This window comes from Acomys minous (assembly GCF_964271855.1).
Source record: "Acomys minous genome assembly, chromosome: 10".
NCBI classification, from domain to species: domain Eukaryota; kingdom Metazoa; phylum Chordata; class Mammalia; order Rodentia; family Muridae; genus Acomys; species Acomys minous.
Genome location: NC_140491.1, coordinates 66,065,652 through 66,084,143, shown reverse-complemented (window position 1 = coordinate 66,084,143; position 18,492 = coordinate 66,065,652). Strand labels below are relative to the sequence as shown.

General features: G+C 56.1%; 1 protein-coding gene across 4 annotated transcripts in view; it reads right to left on the bottom strand.

The window, feature by feature from the left end:
* The window catches only part of RALGDS (ral guanine nucleotide dissociation stimulator), a 42,536-nt gene extending 24,973 nt beyond the window's left edge, over positions 1-17,563 (bottom strand). For 2 of the 4 annotated variants that reach the window (XM_084799867.1, XM_084799870.1), the window contains exon 1: positions 441-676. In XM_084799867.1, coding sequence (XP_084655993.1) covers positions 441-626 — 186 coding nt within the window. In that variant the 5' untranslated portion in view covers positions 627-676. Of the gene's footprint in view, positions 1-440; positions 678-17,160 lie in introns of those variants that run through there. The other 2 variants (XM_084799872.1, XM_084799866.1) reach the window with 2 other exon arrangements.
* Between the last annotated feature and the right edge of the window lie 929 nt (positions 17,564-18,492).

The following is an 18,492-nucleotide window of genomic DNA, read 5'->3' as shown; positions in this document are numbered from 1 at the left end:
AGCCAGAATTGAGCCCCACTCCCTGCTCCACACCTTCAGAGCCTCAGGCGCACCTCTGAGCCTAAGTTTTTCTCCCAGAAAAACGGAGACACCAGCAAAACAATGACAACGACGACACACCAGCCAGCTCTGTCAAGACACGAAAGTCCACGAAATCCGATAAGCACCATCCAATACAAGCTGCCGTGACAGCCCACAGACATGCTGTCTGCTGTTGCCAGGGACAGGTGGCCAGCCAGAGCTCACACGCAGGTACCGTGGGCACAGCACTCCAGCCTCTGAGCTGACACCAGATACAGGAGACAGAGCCTCCTGGTGCTTCTAACCAAACTCCTTCAACCAGTTCTGACAAGGAGAGCAAGGAGCCCTAAGGTACCAACTCCCACAGCCCAGGCCAGGTCTTGGCTGGGACCTGACAGCCTTTCCCAGCAAACACTCACCTCTGTAGCAGGTGCCAGCAGGGGTGCCGACCAAGGTGTCTGAGGGGTGGGAGTGCGGGGAGTGGTGTGGCGGGCAACGGCCCACCGCCTGGCAGTCACCACTGAGATACAGGCAAAGAACATGGAGCCCTTCCTCCCCCTGGGCACAGTAGGCCTGGCATGGGCCTGGCCTGCTTCCCGGGCCATGGTAGGGTGGGAACCCAGTGGGGGAGTGGGCCCCTTGGCAGGCTTTCGGATAGTGTGCCTGCCACCTGCCTGCCCCAGTGGAGTTGAGCCCCACGAGTGCCTAGGCCTGCTGTCACCTGCGTGGCTGTCATACCTGCTGCTGTGACGGGCAGGGCCAGGAATTCCCGCTTATACCAGGCAACAGGGCAAGCAGGGATGAGTGGCCAGGGCTCTGTTCTGGGCTGGCCCAGCAGTCTAGTCTGAGCTGACACCCCTTAGGTAGACCCAGCTCTCTCCTCTAGCCCCCGACCCCCAAGACCTCATTTCTCCTGATCTCCCTTGGGGGCCTGGAAGTCTCCACCCAGGGATCAAAAGCAGTCCTTGCCAGGCACCGAGTAAAGGTAAGCCAGGTCCCCGGCTTTCTCTAGAATCTGCCTTTTCTGACCACCAAGCTCACGGCTCTGGTCCCAGGTTTATTTTTAAGACGGTGTCTTGTAGCCCACGCTGACCTCTAACTTACTATGAAGCCAAGGATGACCCTGAACCCCTAATGCTGGGATTACACGTGCTACCACCACGCCAGGCACAGTATTTCATTTTAAGCCAGAATTGTCAACCGTTCATGTCACCAAGTAGGGTGGTAAAAACTGAGCACCGCCACTGCCAACTTTTCGGAAAAGAGACCATATTAAAAGCAGGTAGGGTGTCCGTCTGGTGGGGAGGAGGGCAGCAGTGAAGCTGGTGCGTGTGTTAGGTTGTACGAGCAACTCAGCACCCTCGCCCTGACTTTACTGCTCACCAGACACGCAGGAAGCCACTAAGCAGGCTGGACACCCCCATCTGACACACAGAAGAACCGGGCCAGGGGAGCAGGGGCTTGCCCAAGGTCTCACTGGCTGCTAACTTCCATCTGCATCCAGAGACCTGACAAGGCCCACCAATCCCCGGATGCAGGCTAGGTGGAGGCCAGGCTGCATCTTTTCCTTCCTGGGACCCTGGCTGGGCAGGCATCCAGACCAAGGTTGAAAATGGAGGACACCGGGCTGGGCACCCAGCACTGAAGAGGCAGGATGCGAGGGTGGTGACCAGTGGCTCCATGGCTCCATCAGAGGCATGTCAATCCCCAGTAGGGGTGACCCAGATCCCTTCTGAGGGGTCCAGCCTGAGTCCCGCCAGCACCTTAGCTCATCCCTCTGAGCGATTCACACCCTCTCCCAATGGCCCTGGTGTGGGGAGGGGCGGCCAAGCCTTGGCTCCGTGCCTGCTTGGTGCTGCCTCCTGCAGGACTTGCAGGCCCACCCCACCCCACGCTTGTCTCTGGACTGCAGCTTCCTCATCTGTGGTGGGAGAGAGAGAGGCGCACACAGGCTCTTTCCAACGTGTCTCTAACCTCGTGCTGCCCCTCCCAACCACCCCCAGCCTCGTGGCAAGATCTGCACCCTAAACTCACGCAGAGGGCTCTACGGGAGGATTTCAGGGACCTTGGGGTGGCGGGTCTCTGGGGATGCAGAGCGGTATTCTGGGGGAGGGGGTGCAGTTGGGCCAGAGGGTCCAAAGGCCTGCAGCGGCCATGCCCACACCTCCCTCCCCCATACTCTCTACTGAAATCCTTATACTAGCTGTTTCTGTCCCATCCAGAAGGGGTTGCCAAGTCCTCATCTGCATGGACCGTGCTCTGCCTGGGGCCTCCGCCAGCTCCCGGTGTCCTCAGCTGCCCACCACTCAGAGCAAGCTTCTCCCCGTGTCCTCAGCTGCCCACCACTCAGAGCAAGCTTCTCCCCGTGTCCTCAGCTGCCCACCACTCAGAGCAAGCTTCTCCCCATGTCCTCAGCTGCCCACCACTCAGAGCAAGCTTCTCCCCGTGTCCTCAGCTGCCCACCACTCAGAGCAAGCTTCTCCCCGTGTCCTCAGCTGCCCACCACTCAGAGCAAGCTTCTCCCCGTGTCCTCAGCTGCCCACCACTCAGAGCAAGCTTCGTAGGCTGCTGTGACATAACACCGCCCACTCCAGCTGTCTTGTTGCTGTGTACCAGGTACACTTCTTGCCCCTTGTCACTGTCCCCTGGGAGGTCAGGTGTCACCTCTGGCGTCTGGCAAATTTGGACACTCAGCCCTAACCTTTGAGAAAAAGCAGTACCCCGCAGGCTACAAGTCAGCCAGCTCAGGATTCTGGGACTTGGATCCAGTGACTTAGGCTTGGGTGGTTGGGAGGGGCAGCACGAGGTTAGACACAAGTTGGAAAGTGCCTGTGTGCGCCTCTTCCTCCCACCACAGATGAGGAAGCTGCAGTCAGAGACAAGCGTGGGGTGGGGTGGGCCTGCAAGTCCTGCAGGAGGCAGCACCAAGCAGGCACGGGAGCCAAGGCTTGGCCGCCTCTCCCCAAAGCTTTGGGCCAAGAGATCAACTTTGGACCTCATTTTCCGTATGTGACATGGGCCCACGTCATAGGCCCTGCAAACCTACTATGTGTCAGTCTCATGGCAGCAGCTCCTCACTCTCCCAGGACACCTGTGTCATCTGCTTTGCCCCACACACCAATGGCCCTGGCAGAAGCCACCAGAGCCTGGCAGGGGCCAGCCTCGAGCACTAAGCATGAGATGCACCACTTCTCCTGGGGACACAGGAGTGCTGAACACAAGAGAATAGAGTGGACAGTGCCTGGACAAGCCAAGTACCATAGCTGGGCTCCACACCGCAGAGGGAGCTCCACAGGACCGTCTGGGGTCCGCCCAGCACTCAGTGTGGCCCGGTAACTGGGCCTTCAGAAATAACTCTGAAATATCCACTGATGTAAAAGACTTTTACTTAAGGAAGAGTGTCCCCAGGACAATCTGCTGTGGGGGGGGGGGCAACAGCTGCGGGGAAGGAGTTCCCAGCAGGGTTTTCTGCTCCATGCACTGCCTGCGCCCCTCGCCCTGCTTTGCTTGGTCGCCTTCCACATTGGCCTCTCTCTCCTATGCTGCCCACAGCAGCATTACCCATCAGCACTGCCTGGTACATATTTACTATGAGGAAGCAGGGAAGGGGTCTCCCGTGATGTGAACCTGTTCAGGGTTCACAGAGGCCTGTGGGGGGAGCAGGAGGGGAGCAGAAGAGCAATGGTACCGTGTTAGTGCCTTTGATGGACAAGCACTGTGTGGGCTTCCTGACAACCCAGCCTGTGCAAGATGCAATGCCTGCCTCTGGTGCAGGCTTTTTATTGCCCAAGCCCTGCATCCCCTCAGGCCCAGTACCCTCAATTCTCCACCACGCCCCAGCATCTAGCTTGGGCTGCAGGGCTTGACCCCAGGGCTATTCCTATTCCTGCCGGGCAGGGCTGCCTGGGGCAACAACACTGAGCTGGCTGGAGGGTCTGAGTCACAGCCAGGTCAAAGAACAGGAGCAGAAGGGACCAGCTGCCACTCCAGAAGCTGGGGTTCCAGGGGGAGGGACCAAAGGGAGGGAGGAGCCGGTAGGCACCTGCCCCTCCTCCCATCCACTCGCTCCCTGCCCCACCCTGCCTGCCACAGGCTGGCCTTGGAGAGCAGGCCCTTTGTTCCAGGCCCTCAGGAGCCACGTGACACTTCACTGTCACTGCCTGGAACGAAGATGGCCACAGGAGCTCCCGGAGCCACATGAGTATGAGGACAGGCAGTGAGTGCCGCCTGAGCCCTGCCTGCAGGGGTGTACACCTGCCCGCTCTCAGGACACCTGTGCCATATGCTCTGTTTCTACACACCAGCAGCCCTGGGATAAGGTACCCGCCGCTCACACAAGCCTGTGTGATGTCCCTTGACTGTCACGTGTGGTGCTAGTGTTTTTCTGGGGTACTACAGCTCGGGGAGTGTCCTCCCATGCTTCACAGGTGGGGGCAGCCTCTGAAGGGTGAGAGCCCATTGTTTATAAACAGCTAGTGGCTGTCGCTAGGAGCTGTGACTCAGCTGAGCTGTGACTTCTCGGTATCACATCCTGTCCAGGAGGCTGACTGGGGCCATGGTCCTGCTCCTTTTCTTTCCTGCTGCCCGCTGCTGGCCTGACATTTGGGGTCCTGTGGGGGAGGGAGGGGACAGCCCCTCTACCCCTACACTCCTGGAACTAGGCCCACCCTCAAGACATTCAACACGTGTTCCTGCGGTTCATGCTGCTCTGGCTTTCTGGGGCCTTGAGTTAGGGACGTACACCTCAGCTCACATGACAAGGCTCTGAGCACTGGTACTGACTGTGCAGCTCAAAGGCAACATTTGCCCCTAGAGAGGTTGGAGAGGTGAACAGCTCCTGAAGGCCCGGTCCCCCGTCAGATCCTGCCTTTAGCACTTCTCAGTAAACACAAAACATTTCCTCCCCAGCCTGCACCAGAGTGCTGAAGCCACAGTCATCAATGAAGTCACTGTAAAGCTGGGAACAGGGAAGCCCAGAGAGGGCAAACAATCTGCCTGAGGTCGCACAGCATATCAATACCAAGGCCAAGGGGATGCTCAGGCCCACTCAGTTCCCAAGGCTGCCTGCTTTCCTCTACTCTGAATCAAGTTAACGGCTGGAAAATATTTATGTCTGGTGGCGCTGCAGACGTAGGGCTGCATGTCACCGAGAGGGGTGGTCTGTCATGTGAACCAAGCCTATGTTGGGATACTGACTTCCATTTCCCCCCGACCACCATCCCTAGCCTGGTTGGTGCCTGGAGCATAACTGTTAAGTCCGAAAGGAAAATCTTTTTTCACTCATGCAGCAGTTCAGTTCAGTGACTTTAGGGTGCCCTCAATGACAAAGACCACGCAGCGTGGACATCACTGAATCACCACCGTGCCGGGCAGAGAGGCTCCTTCCTCGGCACGCAGCAGAGCCAGTCATCCAACGCTCCCGGCCGCCCCTTCCACAGTCCCTGCCGTTCTAAAAGGCAAGAGTGCCTCCGTCCTTGCGGCGTCTTCGGTGAGCAGGGTGGGCATCTCAGGGGCTTCTGGTTTTCTGAAGGGCTGGAGCTTCCAAGTGACTTAGAGGAAGCTTCATGGAGCCATGGGTGTTGCCTTCCTCAGAGCACAGCAAGCACAAGGCACACCTGCCCTGGCTTGTGTAAACTGGGAAAAGCCTAGGGGCACTGGGCTCGCGTTGACAGCTGAGGCCTGCCCCAAGCTCAGCAGTTCCTCACAGGAGACTGGCTCAGCACAGGGCTCCCCTGCTGTGGTTGCCCGTTGCCAGGCCTTCCACCAAACCACTGAGTCGCTCAGGTTGCCAAGAAGGGGAGGATCTGAGAATCTGTGCCTTGCCCAGGCCACTCCCACTGGCTGTGGGCCCAGCAGGATCAAGCACAGCCAACAGCTCTTCTCCGTGGCAGCTGGGGCTAGCTCTGCCTCCTGAAGCCTGGGCCTGCCCCCAGGATGTCCTGCAAGGAGCCTCCGTCCAACTGGAAAAATCCAAGTGGCAGCTGTGAGCTGGGATCTGGGCCACCTGGGCTGTGTGGGTCTCTTCCTTGTTGGTCCCGGTGCACAAAAAGCAAATCTCTGCCTCAGACAGGCTGTACCGTTCAGAAGAGATAGTCAGTGGAAACACTTAGGACAGGGCCTCCTGTGGGCCAACTGCTCAGAACAGAGCTCCAAAGCTGCCTAGGGCTGGTCTTCCCTCAGATGAACCACACAGTTTTGCTAATAAAGAGCCGTGTCACCTTTGCAAAACGTAACCAGCATGGCTTTGGTGACAAATGCCACCGTCTCTAAACCTTGTCAGTTTCCCTACTTAACTAGGAAGGCACCAGCATCTGATCATCAAAGACCACGCCCCCCTGCCCCCCCCCCCCACAGCAACCTGTATGCACATCAGCCTGATGAAGTCTCCTGGCACCTACTGGGTGCACGGCACTGTTTGAGAGTTAGTGATACAAAGCCACCTTCAGCGTTGGGGGCCGCTGCTCAGTAGCCCACGTGAGGCCCTGGGTTCCATCCCCAGCAAAGCATGGCAGGGACATGGGGGTACACACCTGTCATCCTCTCATGAGGGAGCCAGGGAGACAGGAGAACTGGGAATCAAGGGCATCTTTGGCTACATATGGAGTTGGAGGCCAGCCAGGGTTACATGAGACCCCCGTCTCAAAACAAGAACAAAAAAGTTTCACAATTCCCCTAAAAAAAAATCCAGGGGTATGACTCTCACACATACTCTGGTGCCTCACATTTGACCATGTCCCCTGGAGGGGGAGACCTGGTGGCACTCAGAGGAAGGATAGCAGGCTACCAAAAAGAGACTTGATACCCTATGAGCATATACAGGGGGAGGAAATCCCCCTCAGGAACAGTCATAGGGGAGGGGAATAAGGGGAAAATGGGAGGGAGGGAAGAATGGGAGGATACAAGGGATAGGATAACCATTGAGATGTAACAAGAATAAATTAATAAAAAATTTAAAAATAAATAAATAAAATTATTAATAAAAAGGCAAAAAAAAAAATCCAACTTTGCCCTGTAACCCTGGGGCAGTGTGAGTAAAACATGTTTGGAAGCAAGAATGCTGTGGGGGAGGGGGCTGCGGAACAGGGAGGGCACAAGCCAGGGAACCCTAGGCTTCATGGGCGCAGCACTGTCCTGTTTCTCATCTATGCCCACGGCCAGAGTAGGCTTGAAGGGACAGAAGTCTCTCGGTGTTGACAGGTTAAGGGGGAGCACACCTGCATCACGCAGCACACATTGATACTGCTGCATCAACCCACAGCCTTCCCTCCTTCCGAAACTGGAAGTGATGGGAGCTGGGTACCAGTCCCTGGAGGACAAGGGCTCTGCTCTTGGTACGGGTGGGTACTGGACACGGCAGACTGTGAGTACCTGCAGGGACAGGTGGATCTGATGGTCCCTGTAGCTTCCAAACTCATGGACTCTACTCAGAATTCCTCAAAATCATGACAGTTTCATGGAGGAAGAGGAGGGACACATTGTCTGACCACCTACTCCCATGGAGGTGTCTTCTTGCTCAAGAAGAGAGTGAAGCAAACCAGTAAGGGTGTTGGAGGTCAGCGGAGGAAAGTAGGGGAGGTGACGGCCAGGCTTTCTGGGAAGCAGGCGCCATTTTCCTTACAAGAGCTGGGTGCTTCCCAGAAATCAGCCTGCCCTGGGATGCTGTGTCAGCTCTGGTTCAGCACTAAGATTTCCCCTCCTTCCTGGCTAGCCAGAAACAGTTTTAAGGGGTGGGTTGCTGGCCATTGGCTAAGTAGAGGCTGTTTCTGATGTACCTTGGCCTGAGCGGAGAAGCCCGCACCAAGGGGACAGCTAGAGAGCCTGAAGAGCCTATGGGTGAGGGGAGTCCACAGCCAGGCCCTTGTGTCCAGCAGGCCATGGCCATCCAGGGTTCAAGAACCACAGGAGTCAGGACAAATGGGCCCTTGTGGTGAGGGGGACCGTTTGCTGTGCCAGGGACACTGTGTGCCCAGAGCTGCCACCAGCCTGCAGCCCAGGGCTGGGAAGCAGGGCTGCCCTTTCGGCAGGACCTCCAGAGTCGCCCTGGCCTAAAGAGGACTCGAGACTCCAGCTGGCTGCCAGGAGATGTCAGGGCTGATGCCTGCTGCCCTCTTTCCCACAGAACTTTCCCAGGGAGGAAGTTCCCTCAGCCTGGGGGCTGCTGACACTGCTTTGCCTTACCCTGCCCCCTCACCTACCTGCTGGCTCTCTCCCAACCCTTAGACTTTGTTCTTCATCGCTGTCTTTCCAGAAGTCTCTCATATCTGGGAACCTAACAAGGGAAGAGAGTAAAGTGCCAGGCACCCTCTCCTGTTGGGGCCCGCCAGGGGCTGCCCTGGACTCCGTGCCCTCAGCTGGCACTAGCTTAACTACACATGCCAGGTACTAGGCAGAGCTCTTCCCGGCCACTGAAATGCTGGGTGAGCTGCAAATGACTACCAACTTATGAAGAGATCGGAAAATGGACACCGGGGCAGCTGAGGGCAGAGGCTCACATCCTTACCCGACACCAGGGTGTAATCATGCATTCATTCTCCCCTTCAGCACTGGGCTCCACATAATGCCACTTGTCCCTTAGCATAGGTACTGGGCTCAGCCACCTGTAGGTCTGTCATGTCTGGGGATGCACGCACCATCGGACCTCAGTGACAAGGGGCCTGTATTTGCTCCAATGTGGGTAAGGGCATCCAAAGACAGGGAGATGTTCCCAGGCCTTTGTGCTCTGCTCACGGGCACACCGAGCACACGCTCGATTTACAGCACACACACACACACACACACACACACACACACACACACACACAGAGCAGCACACCACACAGAAGCTCCACGTCGAAGGCCCAGAGGCCTGGGAGGTGCAGAATCTTCCCCACAACTACCAGACAAGGACGGAGTGTGACCTGGTGGCTGACTCCCTCAGCGTCTCCATCTGGCTTCTGTGCCTGGCACCTGCTCCTGGCAGGGCTGCTGGGAGCAGTGAAGGAAGCGAGCGGAGGAGGCGAGCCGCTGTCTGTGAAGGGATTTCCCAGCCCTGGCTGCTGGGAAGGAAAACTCTTAGAGGCCCAGGGACTTTGAGGCTGAGTCTTAACCCTTCCCACTGCACACTACTCGCTCCCTCCAGCCTCGGGGATGCCATTCTCACCACTCAGGGCTGCTCTGAGCCAGGTGAATCACCCCGCTCTTAAAGTCCAATCTTGAGCATGGATGGTCAGAGGCCTGAAACTGGCCTTGGGGGGGCAATGGGTGTTGGCAAGACCACCTCAAAGAGCTCAGACAATATACTCAACTTCTCAGGGTATATCGGGGAATATCTGTGGGTTTGATTCAGGGCCTGCACGTGTCCTTGCCTGTTGCCTGCTCCAAGGGCAGTCACTCCTGGAGAACCCTGGCGCCATCTGCCTTCAAGCACTGTACCTTTGGAAGGCCTGCTTGTGTGGTCTCGGGTACCTATCTGAGCAGCCTCATACACACTCCATGTCTTCCTGTCCACAGGGGAGGCCATGAAGGCTTTGGGTTAAGGAGCCTGGCCAGGTCAAGGCCAGGATTCCCCCAGCCTGCCTTCATCTTCCCTTCTGACTTCCAGACAAGCACCTGCCCTTCCTCGGGACAGGGGACAGATGACGATGTAGACCATCGGGGCTGAGCCTCAGCCAGGCTCGGGTAGCTTCCTTTGGAATGGATTCAGTTCAGGTGAGGGCAGCCCCAAGGCCTCAAAACCCTTTCTTCTCCCACCGTTCCAGTCTGGCCTTTACTGGGATGTCTTACCCACCTCAGTCTCTGGGGACATGTCACCTAGGGTCAGGATGGAATCCCCGAAGAGGAGGCCTATCTACCTCACTGGATCTCCTTTGGTAATAAAGAACCTCGGGCAGTGCAAAAAGGAAGAGTCTCACCCGGCCCTGGAAGACTAAGAAGCCTCCAATCCGAAGGGCAGGGCTGCAAGGCCAGGGGCAGAGGTGTACAGAGGGTAGGGCTGGGGTTGCAGGTTCCAGTCTCTGCTCCCTCCATGCCGGGACAGCACAAACAGGGATGATCTAGGTTACTGTTGGCAAAACACCTACCATGGGCTTGCCCAAATCATGCCTCTGTCCCTCATGTGACAAGCAAGCATAGCTCAGGTCAGAGGAAGGCTGTAGCCCAAGGTTATCCAGGAAGAAAACGAGTGAGCCTGGCTCCCTCCTGGAAAAAGGAATCACTCCCTCTGCCACACCTATGTCTGGAGGTCACATCCTCACACCTGCCCCTTCCTGCCCTCTCCTCTGTGCCGCAAAGCCACTCCAGGTGGTCAGAGGTCTCCTCTTGCCTCCTCTCCCTTGACAGCGTCCTGCCTTGAAGACAGCCACTTTCTTCAAGCACAGGGTTGGGCTCCACAAATGAACACAAACTCTAAGGGAATATATAACTACATATCTCCTTGCAGGGAAACCAGGAGTAGGAACTTTTTTGCAGAAAGGGAAGGGAAAGGAGAGCGGACACAGATAAGTTCTGATGGATGATGGCATACACCTTTAGCGCCAGCACTTAGGAGGTAGAAGCAGGGAAATCTATGAGTTCAAGGCCAGCCTGGTCTACACGGTGATATTATTCTTAAAAACATGCAAACCAAACACACAGAATGGCTTAGCAATCATTTCAGGACATCTAGTACTAAGCCTCAATCTGGGAGTCAAGCCTAGTGACCAGCGCCACAGCCAGTGTACCTGAAGCCAGCTGCCTCACCTGAAGCCCTGGAATCTTCCAGCTGAGAGGGACTCAGGAAGTGGAGGCCCTGGACCCGCCTTCTCACTTCCCATGCGAGTCCCCAGGAAGTGACACAACCAACGTACAGGGTAGTGTTCATGTGTAGAATGGTGAGTGAGCGCACAGGCTTAAGGGTAGATGAGCCACAGACGGAGAAATGGGCCAGGAAGGAGGGGTCTGTGCCAGGCACAGTAGCGCACACGCCTGTAATCCCAGCACTCGGGGAGGCAGAGGTCTACAAAGCAAGTCTAGGCAGCCAAGGCTACACAGAGAAACTCTGTCGTGGGATGGGGGTAGCAGGGAGAAGGAATATGTTAGGGTCACCTGGCTACTCTCAAAGTTGGTTTGGAGCCATAGTCTTATATGCAAGGGACTCCAGGGGCTTTTGGTCCTTCCTACACCTGGTACACCACCCTGGCACATGTAGAGGGAGGCTAGGGCTACAGGGTGTGTGTGTGTGTGTGTGTGTTTATTAAAAGGTCATGGCTGATGCAGGGCGTGGTGGCGAACGCCTTTAATCCCAGCACTTGGGAGGCAGAGGCAGGTGGATCGCTGTGAGTTCGAGGCCAGCCTGGTCTACAAAGCGAGTCCAGGACAGCCAAGGCTACACAGAGAAACCCTGTCTCGAAAAACAAACAAACAAACAAACAAACATCATGCCTGCCCCTCCTGCATGGCTGGCACAGGCTACAACTGACTGCACCTCTGATTATGAGTTTTCTGACACTCTACCGCTATCCAACTGTTACTCAGGTATCCAGGAAATGGCCTTGGTTGCTAGGGGACTGGCCTGATGGTAGGCAGCTGCAGTTTAGGGTGATGGGAAGAGGGAGTAGACTGGGGTTTTTCTCAGGAAGGATCCAGGGGGTGAGGGCTGCTAGGTCCTGTGTGGACGTGTGGGTGGAGAAACCATGAGAGGTCCCCAAGCAAACTCAGAACTAAGGGCCACACATAAGCCGTGGGAAAGCCCCTAAGCCGGGAGCCTTCCAGCAGGTATTTTGGGGGACTGCAGTTGCCAAGCAACTGTACTGGGTTGCCATGGGAACTCTCTCTCTCCTTCTGGGGCTTATCACTTTTAAGGGGCTGCCACAGTCTTTACCATCTCTACCTCCTCAGGCTGTCTCGGCTACCTGTGAGGGGACCTGGAGGCTCCCAAACCCACCCCTGCCTACAGGAAAGCCACCAATCCAAGCCGGGTGTGGTGGCGCATGCCTCTGATCCCAGCTCTCGGGAGGCAGAGGCAGGCGGGTCGCTGTGAGTTTGAGGCCAGCCTGGTCTACAGAGTGAGTTCAGGACAGCCAAGGCTACACAGAGAAACCCTGCCTTGGAAAAAGAAAAAGAAGAAAAGAAAAGAAAAAAGAGAAAAGACTCAATTTTTTTTGTTTGTTTTTTTGTTTTGTTTTGTTTTGTTTTGAGACTCAGGTTTCGGGATGTCCCTCAGGATGACCTTGAACTCTTAATTCTCCTGCCTCTGCTTGGGCGTACTGGAAAGAATCACCATGACCCTTGGAAGAAGGATTCTGTTGAAGGTCAAGATCCAGCAAGGCAGGGAAGGCAGAAGTGAGGCAGGGAAGGCAGAGGCGAGGCAGGGAAGGCAGAGGTGAGGTCCTCTTTAGAGTTAGGGGGATGAACGGACTGTTTAGGCTTGTTTACATCTGCATTTCTGCTAACCACCACCTCAGGGCCTTCCCGCCCTGGCAGTGCTCTGACCACTTGAAGCCCCATGTAATTGGAAGGCATTCTCGGGTTAGCCCTGGCGCCTGGCCCCTCCCTGGCTTGTCTGTAATGAAGTGTCACCTGGGGCTCGCCTTTACCCAGCTAGAGGTTGTCCCCACGCACAACCAACCAGCATTTCCCCCGCTCAGAAACAGCTCGGAGCAGCTACCTCACAGAGCTCTGGGCAGACAATGAGAGATTGTAGCTCATCAAGGTCCCAGCAGTGGAAGAAAGGGGAAGAAAAGGACCCCTCCACAGCTCCCCTGCATGGCACAGCTCCTCCTGGGCTGCCATCACAGCTCCCCTGCATGGCACAGCTCCTCCTGGGCTGCTGAAGCTGAGCCTGGTCCTGAGGCCTCAGTCACAGCTCCTCCCATTAGCCCCAGCGGCTGGCTCCGCATTCCTGCCCTGTGTTCCTCTTTATGGCTTGTTCAGTAACAGGCTGAGGTGCTCTCCATCAGAGGCCATGTGCGCACAGGTCTCTTTTAACTCATTTGGTCAGGGGGCCACAGACCATGAGTTCAAGGGTGAGACTGTACCCAGCAGCATTTATACTGGGGTGCGGACAAAGAAGAGTGACTGTGAGAAATGGCCTCCACTACAGAGAACTCTGCCCCATCTCAGTGAAGGCGACTGGAGCGCTTTCCACACTGTCCTGGCCACCCTATGTACCAAAGGGCATCTAAGGAGACCTCAGTGGAACCTGCCAAGGGCCGACTGGGTAGGCATACCTTCTTCGGGTCAGGGTGCTTTCCAGTCATGCACTGCACAGGCAGTCCTCCCGTCCCTAAGGCTACTTCCAGGCCTGGGTCTTGTGGCCGGTGGCAACAAGAGAGCTGCTGGAAACTGCAGTAGGTCAGGGCAACTTGTGGGTGAAGAACCAGATGGAAGGGAAGCCGAGGCCCCCCAAGGTGTGCGTTGCAGGGTGAGCTCAGGTGTCCTCCTCAACAGGCTGTCTGCCTGGTCTGATTCTGATTTCCTTCAGTGTGTGTCACCAGTGATGACTCCTGTCCTGTTTACAGTTTGCTTTTGTCTCCTGGCAACCAGGTGAGCCTGGTGGTGGAAACTCAGCACACTGCAGTGCAGTGCTGGACTTCCACACCACAAGTCACAGCGCCACCTGCTGGTGCTACCGTTGGTAATTTCCAAGCCTTAGCCTCAAGCCTTCCTACCAAAAGTGAAACTCCTGCTACATCCTCAAACGCCCCCTAATACCTGAGGGAACCTGGCCTTCTCTATGTCAGTGGTGTCCTTCCAAAAGACTGGGATGGGTTAGGGCCACCCAAAACAATATACTGATGGAGACAACCAGACAGACACCCAGAGGTGGCAGCCTTGCAGAGGCAGAGGGTTTGGAGTGATATGTTTAGCAGGATTTAAAGCTAAAGGATTCAGCTATGCCAGAAGCTGAAAAGACAAGCAGGATGCTCTCCTGGAGCCTTAGGAGAAGACTTAGTGGTGTGGATGTCTTGATTTTAGGCTCCTGGCCTCTAGAACCATGAGATCAGGTCTCTGTTACACAGGGTCATCCAATATGTGGCGTCTTGTCAGAGCAGCCACAGGACATTAGCACAGCAAGCCAGGCCTGTCACCTTTTTCCTCACCATCACACCTACTGTCCTCTTTCTCGCCTGCCTTCAGGACATTTCCCAGGAATGTCTTTCTGTGCTCTCTCAGTCCCTGCCAGCTTTCTCCACTCCTCCTCCTGTCTTCTCTGGTGTAGCCCGACCAATGAGAGGCTCAAGCAGATGAGTGAGTGGATCTCCATCTCTGTGACTTCACCAAGTTCAGATGTCCATAAAAGTCAGACGCTGGGGAGATGGCCCAAGGGTTAAAGGGTCAAGACCAGACAAATCTGGGCCTCTAGGACCCAGGCAAATGCCTGATGGGCACTGCTATCTGTCTGTAAATCTAGCCTCACAAGGCCAAGACGGGATCTCCAGAGCAAGCTGCCCAGCAAGACCAGCGGTATAATTGGGACCCTGCCTCAATGAATACAGCACCTCCCTTACACATGTGCCCCCACACACATGCAAACACGCATCCAAGCCATGTGTGATGGCCAACACCTTTAATCCCAGCACCCGAAAGAGGACCTCTGTGAGTCCAGGGGTCTATACAATCAGTTCCAGGATAGCTAAGGTTATGTAGCGATCATGCCTCAAAACAAATAAAAACCTATCGAAAGCAGACAAATGAATAAGATACATGCATGCATAACATATGTATGCACATATATGCACAAGACACATTCCTGAAACTGGGGGAGAAAAAAAAATCAAGAGTCAGCAGTATGTGTGGAAAGAGGGCTGATGGGAAACAGGGAAGGCAGTAGCAGGCAAGGAGGTAGACGTTTCCTACAGCCACCCTGACAACCAACCTCTGTGTTTCTATATCTCTTTGAATCTCAGGAAGTTTAAGGTCATGTGGGTCACCCATCCCTGCCCTTTGTTTTCCTGGGGTAGCCACTGTGCCTCTCAGGGCCTGCCTAGTCTCCCAGGAGCACAACGTGGAAGAGGGATGTGTGTGGGGGAGGGGGACGCATTCTGGTATCTACTCGGCTATGTCTGTGTAAGACAGCACTGTAACACTTGAGGGTTGCTGGCACCTGTGACGGCGGAGAAGACAAGCGTGGCTCCCGGGCAGTGTTTCCCAGTCTACACACTGGAGGGTCGACAAGTCAACAAACCAAGATAGGACCACTCTGGCAAGAGGCTCCCTGTGGCTTGCACGTGAGGCCTTTCGCCCAGCCCATATGCTCCAGTATTAAAATATAATTTTATTTTATAACACTCCCATTGACCCCACCTTTTCTAACTCCATCTTCTGGTGTGTATTGGATTTGGTGACAAGTTTCCAATCAACCAACACTGCGACTACAAGGTCACTACCAGTACTCTGTTTAGAAAGTGACTTCTGTCTTACTGGCTTCTTCCTGCCCGCCCCCCACCTTCCCAGAGAGACTTTTGAGGAAGCAGGTTCTGATGTTATGAGCTGTCCCTACAGAAAGGCAGGCCCACGTGGCGAAGAACCCTCAACATGGAACTGAGGCCTGACTGGGTCCGGCCTACCACATCAGAATGAGCTCCAAGGTGGCTCTTCCCAGCTGAAGCAGCCTGGGTCCAGTACCCCAAACCCCAAAATGGATTATTATCAAGGCCTGGGGGATGTTAGCTATGAGTTAGAGGCAGCTTGTCCGACCTTGGAGGATAAACAGAATGTCGGTTTCTCCCCTTGTATACTTGGGAGTTCCTAGAGGGCACGGCCTACAGCCATCATTTTGAGAGCCACACCCAGGAGCAAGGCAGTCACTGGTCGAAGTCTAGGCACGCAAGGCACTAAGTGAAAAGACAAGAAAACGCCAGAGCCCTTATCCTCAGCAGCCCCTAAAGACAGGCACGCTAGTGATGGGAGGTCTGGAAGAGTGGAATAGACAACACCCAAAGGACTATGGGAACTTTACTCCCAGGCTCTAGTTGCTCCACTGAGTACAAGGACACTGCTGCCCCCCAGTGGCCAGTACCAGCACTACAGCCCCAGGCAAGAAATCCAGAAAACAAAACACAACCTTTTGTTTGCATGTTGTCAAGGTAGCAGGTCTCCCAGGCCCCAGCTGGGCAAACGAACAGGACCGGTAGGTTCCAGGGGTTACCTCGAAGACATCAGAAACCTCGCTTCACCTCTCTTTTTCTCTGATGGCTCTAGGGTTCTGGCTCACTCAGGAGGCCTCCTCTTTCAGTCTAGGCAATGACCCGGACCCCATTTCTTAATAAGGACCACACACTCTAACGGGGTGGGGTGGGGGGTGGGGGAGTGTTCTTGTCCCTGGACCCTGGAGGGTGGTCTAGAGTTTTGCCGCCCTCTGGCTTCCCTGGGCCTTTAAAATCACTCAAACCCTCAGGCTGCTCTTTGCTTAGCAAGTTCACCAGGGGGAAGGCATTTTCCTAGAACCTTCGTGGGTACTGGGTCATTGAAGGAGAACCAAAGCCAACACACACCCGTGGAAGCCGGGGATGGGGGGTAGTGTCACAAAGGCCAAGTATCCCAATCTGCAAAGGAGGAAACTGAAGGGTCTTCTCAGCAGCCCCTTCCACACTAAAGACCTCCGCCCTGCCCTCCAGGCCGGTCTGGGGATGGCCCCTTCTGAGCAGACCCCGGGAAGCTTAGCGTTTGGTTTTTTTTTTTTCTTCTGTCCATCAGCACCTCCCGTACAATGGACACCCCCTATGTTGCTAGGAGACTAGACGCCTCAGCCCCAAGACAGAGCTGCCTCTTTCCTGCCTCTTCTTTCTTCTACCTCACCGCCTCCACTGTCCCACCCTCCTTGGAAACCTAGGAAGTCTGTAGGATCTCTCTAGAGTTAGTAGGGGTGAGCGCTCGTGCCTGGGAGGGCTCCACACGGAGGGGGTTGGCCAGTGTTCCCCAGGACCTCGGGAGACTCTCATTCCCAAAGCAAACCCTACGTCGGGGTTCAGCCCTGACCCAAGAGGCCGGAAGCCTCTCCTCCTCTGGTCTCCGCCCACCTGGCGTGCCTCTTTACAGACCTCAGTTTCCCGATTGTACTACGGCAGGTTGGACGCGGAACAGCGTTAAGTGCACGCTCTGCGTGGACGCGGTCCCTCTCGCTCTCTCGGTGGGTGCGGGCCTCATCCACACCCACCGCTACAGGGCCCCACGCCGACTCACCTGGCAATCTACCATCATCCTCAGCCTCGGCAGCTCATCGCCAGCCCCAGGGCGCGGCCCGGAGCTCGCAGAGGCCGCTCGCCTCGGCCCGCGCGCGGCGCAGCGGGGCGTCGGGCTGCGGGGCTCATGGCGCGGCCTCCGGTCCCCACCAGGCCCGGGGCTCCGCGGCCCTCGCCGATGCCGCTTCCATTGTCTGCGCCGCGCCTCGCCTCGCCGCGCTCCCGGGGCCTCGCTGCTCGGTTCCGCCGGAGCTCCCGGGGCTCCGGACGGGTGGGCGGGGACAGCGCGGCCCCGCCCCTGCCCCGCCCAGCCCGCCCGCAGGTGCGAGGGGCGGGCCTCGGCGCGCGAGCTCGGGGACGCGCTCCGCCTGCCTCCTCGCGGGGCACAAACGGATGGACCTGGGGTTGTCAGCCGGGTGTCCAGGGCCCGGCGCGCGCACGTGACCCCGCCTCTCCGCGCGCACGCGCCACGCGCCGCGCGCCGCGCATGGAACGCTCCGCTGGGCTTGTCTCACGTGTCCCCCGCTCAGCCCTGCGGCCCGCGCGGAATTCCCACCCACCCTGGCAGGGCTTAGGATCACCGATACAGGTGCTGGGGCTGGGTGGACACTGAGAGCCTGGACACTCTGTTACCCAGGTATCCAGACGCCACAGGCTGAAGTCAGCTTGGTGGGTGGCTGGTGGCAATTAGGTCTGGCAGGAAGGTCAAGTCCCTTCCTGGACCTTCACCTCTCCTATCCCTTCCCTTCCATGTCACCCACCAAAAGATCCAGGTTGCTCCTGGCTGGTGTGAGGGTTAGAAGAAAACCTAAAAGGAGGTTCTTGTAGCCGGGGGTGAGCAGGTTTTGGGGTCTGGGGAGTTACTGCTACCAAGGAGTCTTTGGTCACTCAGGATTAAGCCTCATTTTAGGAGTGGAAGAGGTGAGAAGGATTGTTGCTCTTCCAGAGGACCAGAGTTCAGTTCCTAGCACCCATGCTGGGACTCCAACACTGTCTTCTGTCTTCCATAGGCACCAGCATACATTTACACGCACACTTGCACACACACACACACACATGCACATAAATCTTACTGGCTGTAGTGGTGCACACCTTAAATTCTAGCTCTGAGGAGACACAGAGGCAGGCAGATCTGGTCTACATAGAAAGTTTTATGCCAGCCAGGGCTACAAAAGTGAGACCCTGGCTCAACATAGATAAATACAATACTCAAACAAACAAAAAGCCTCATTTATAACAAGCAGTGGCACCAACATTTACAACTTTGAAGACTACCTCCAACTGTGCCTGGGAGACTCAGAGGCATCACATGCATCTCTCTGTCATGTGTTGG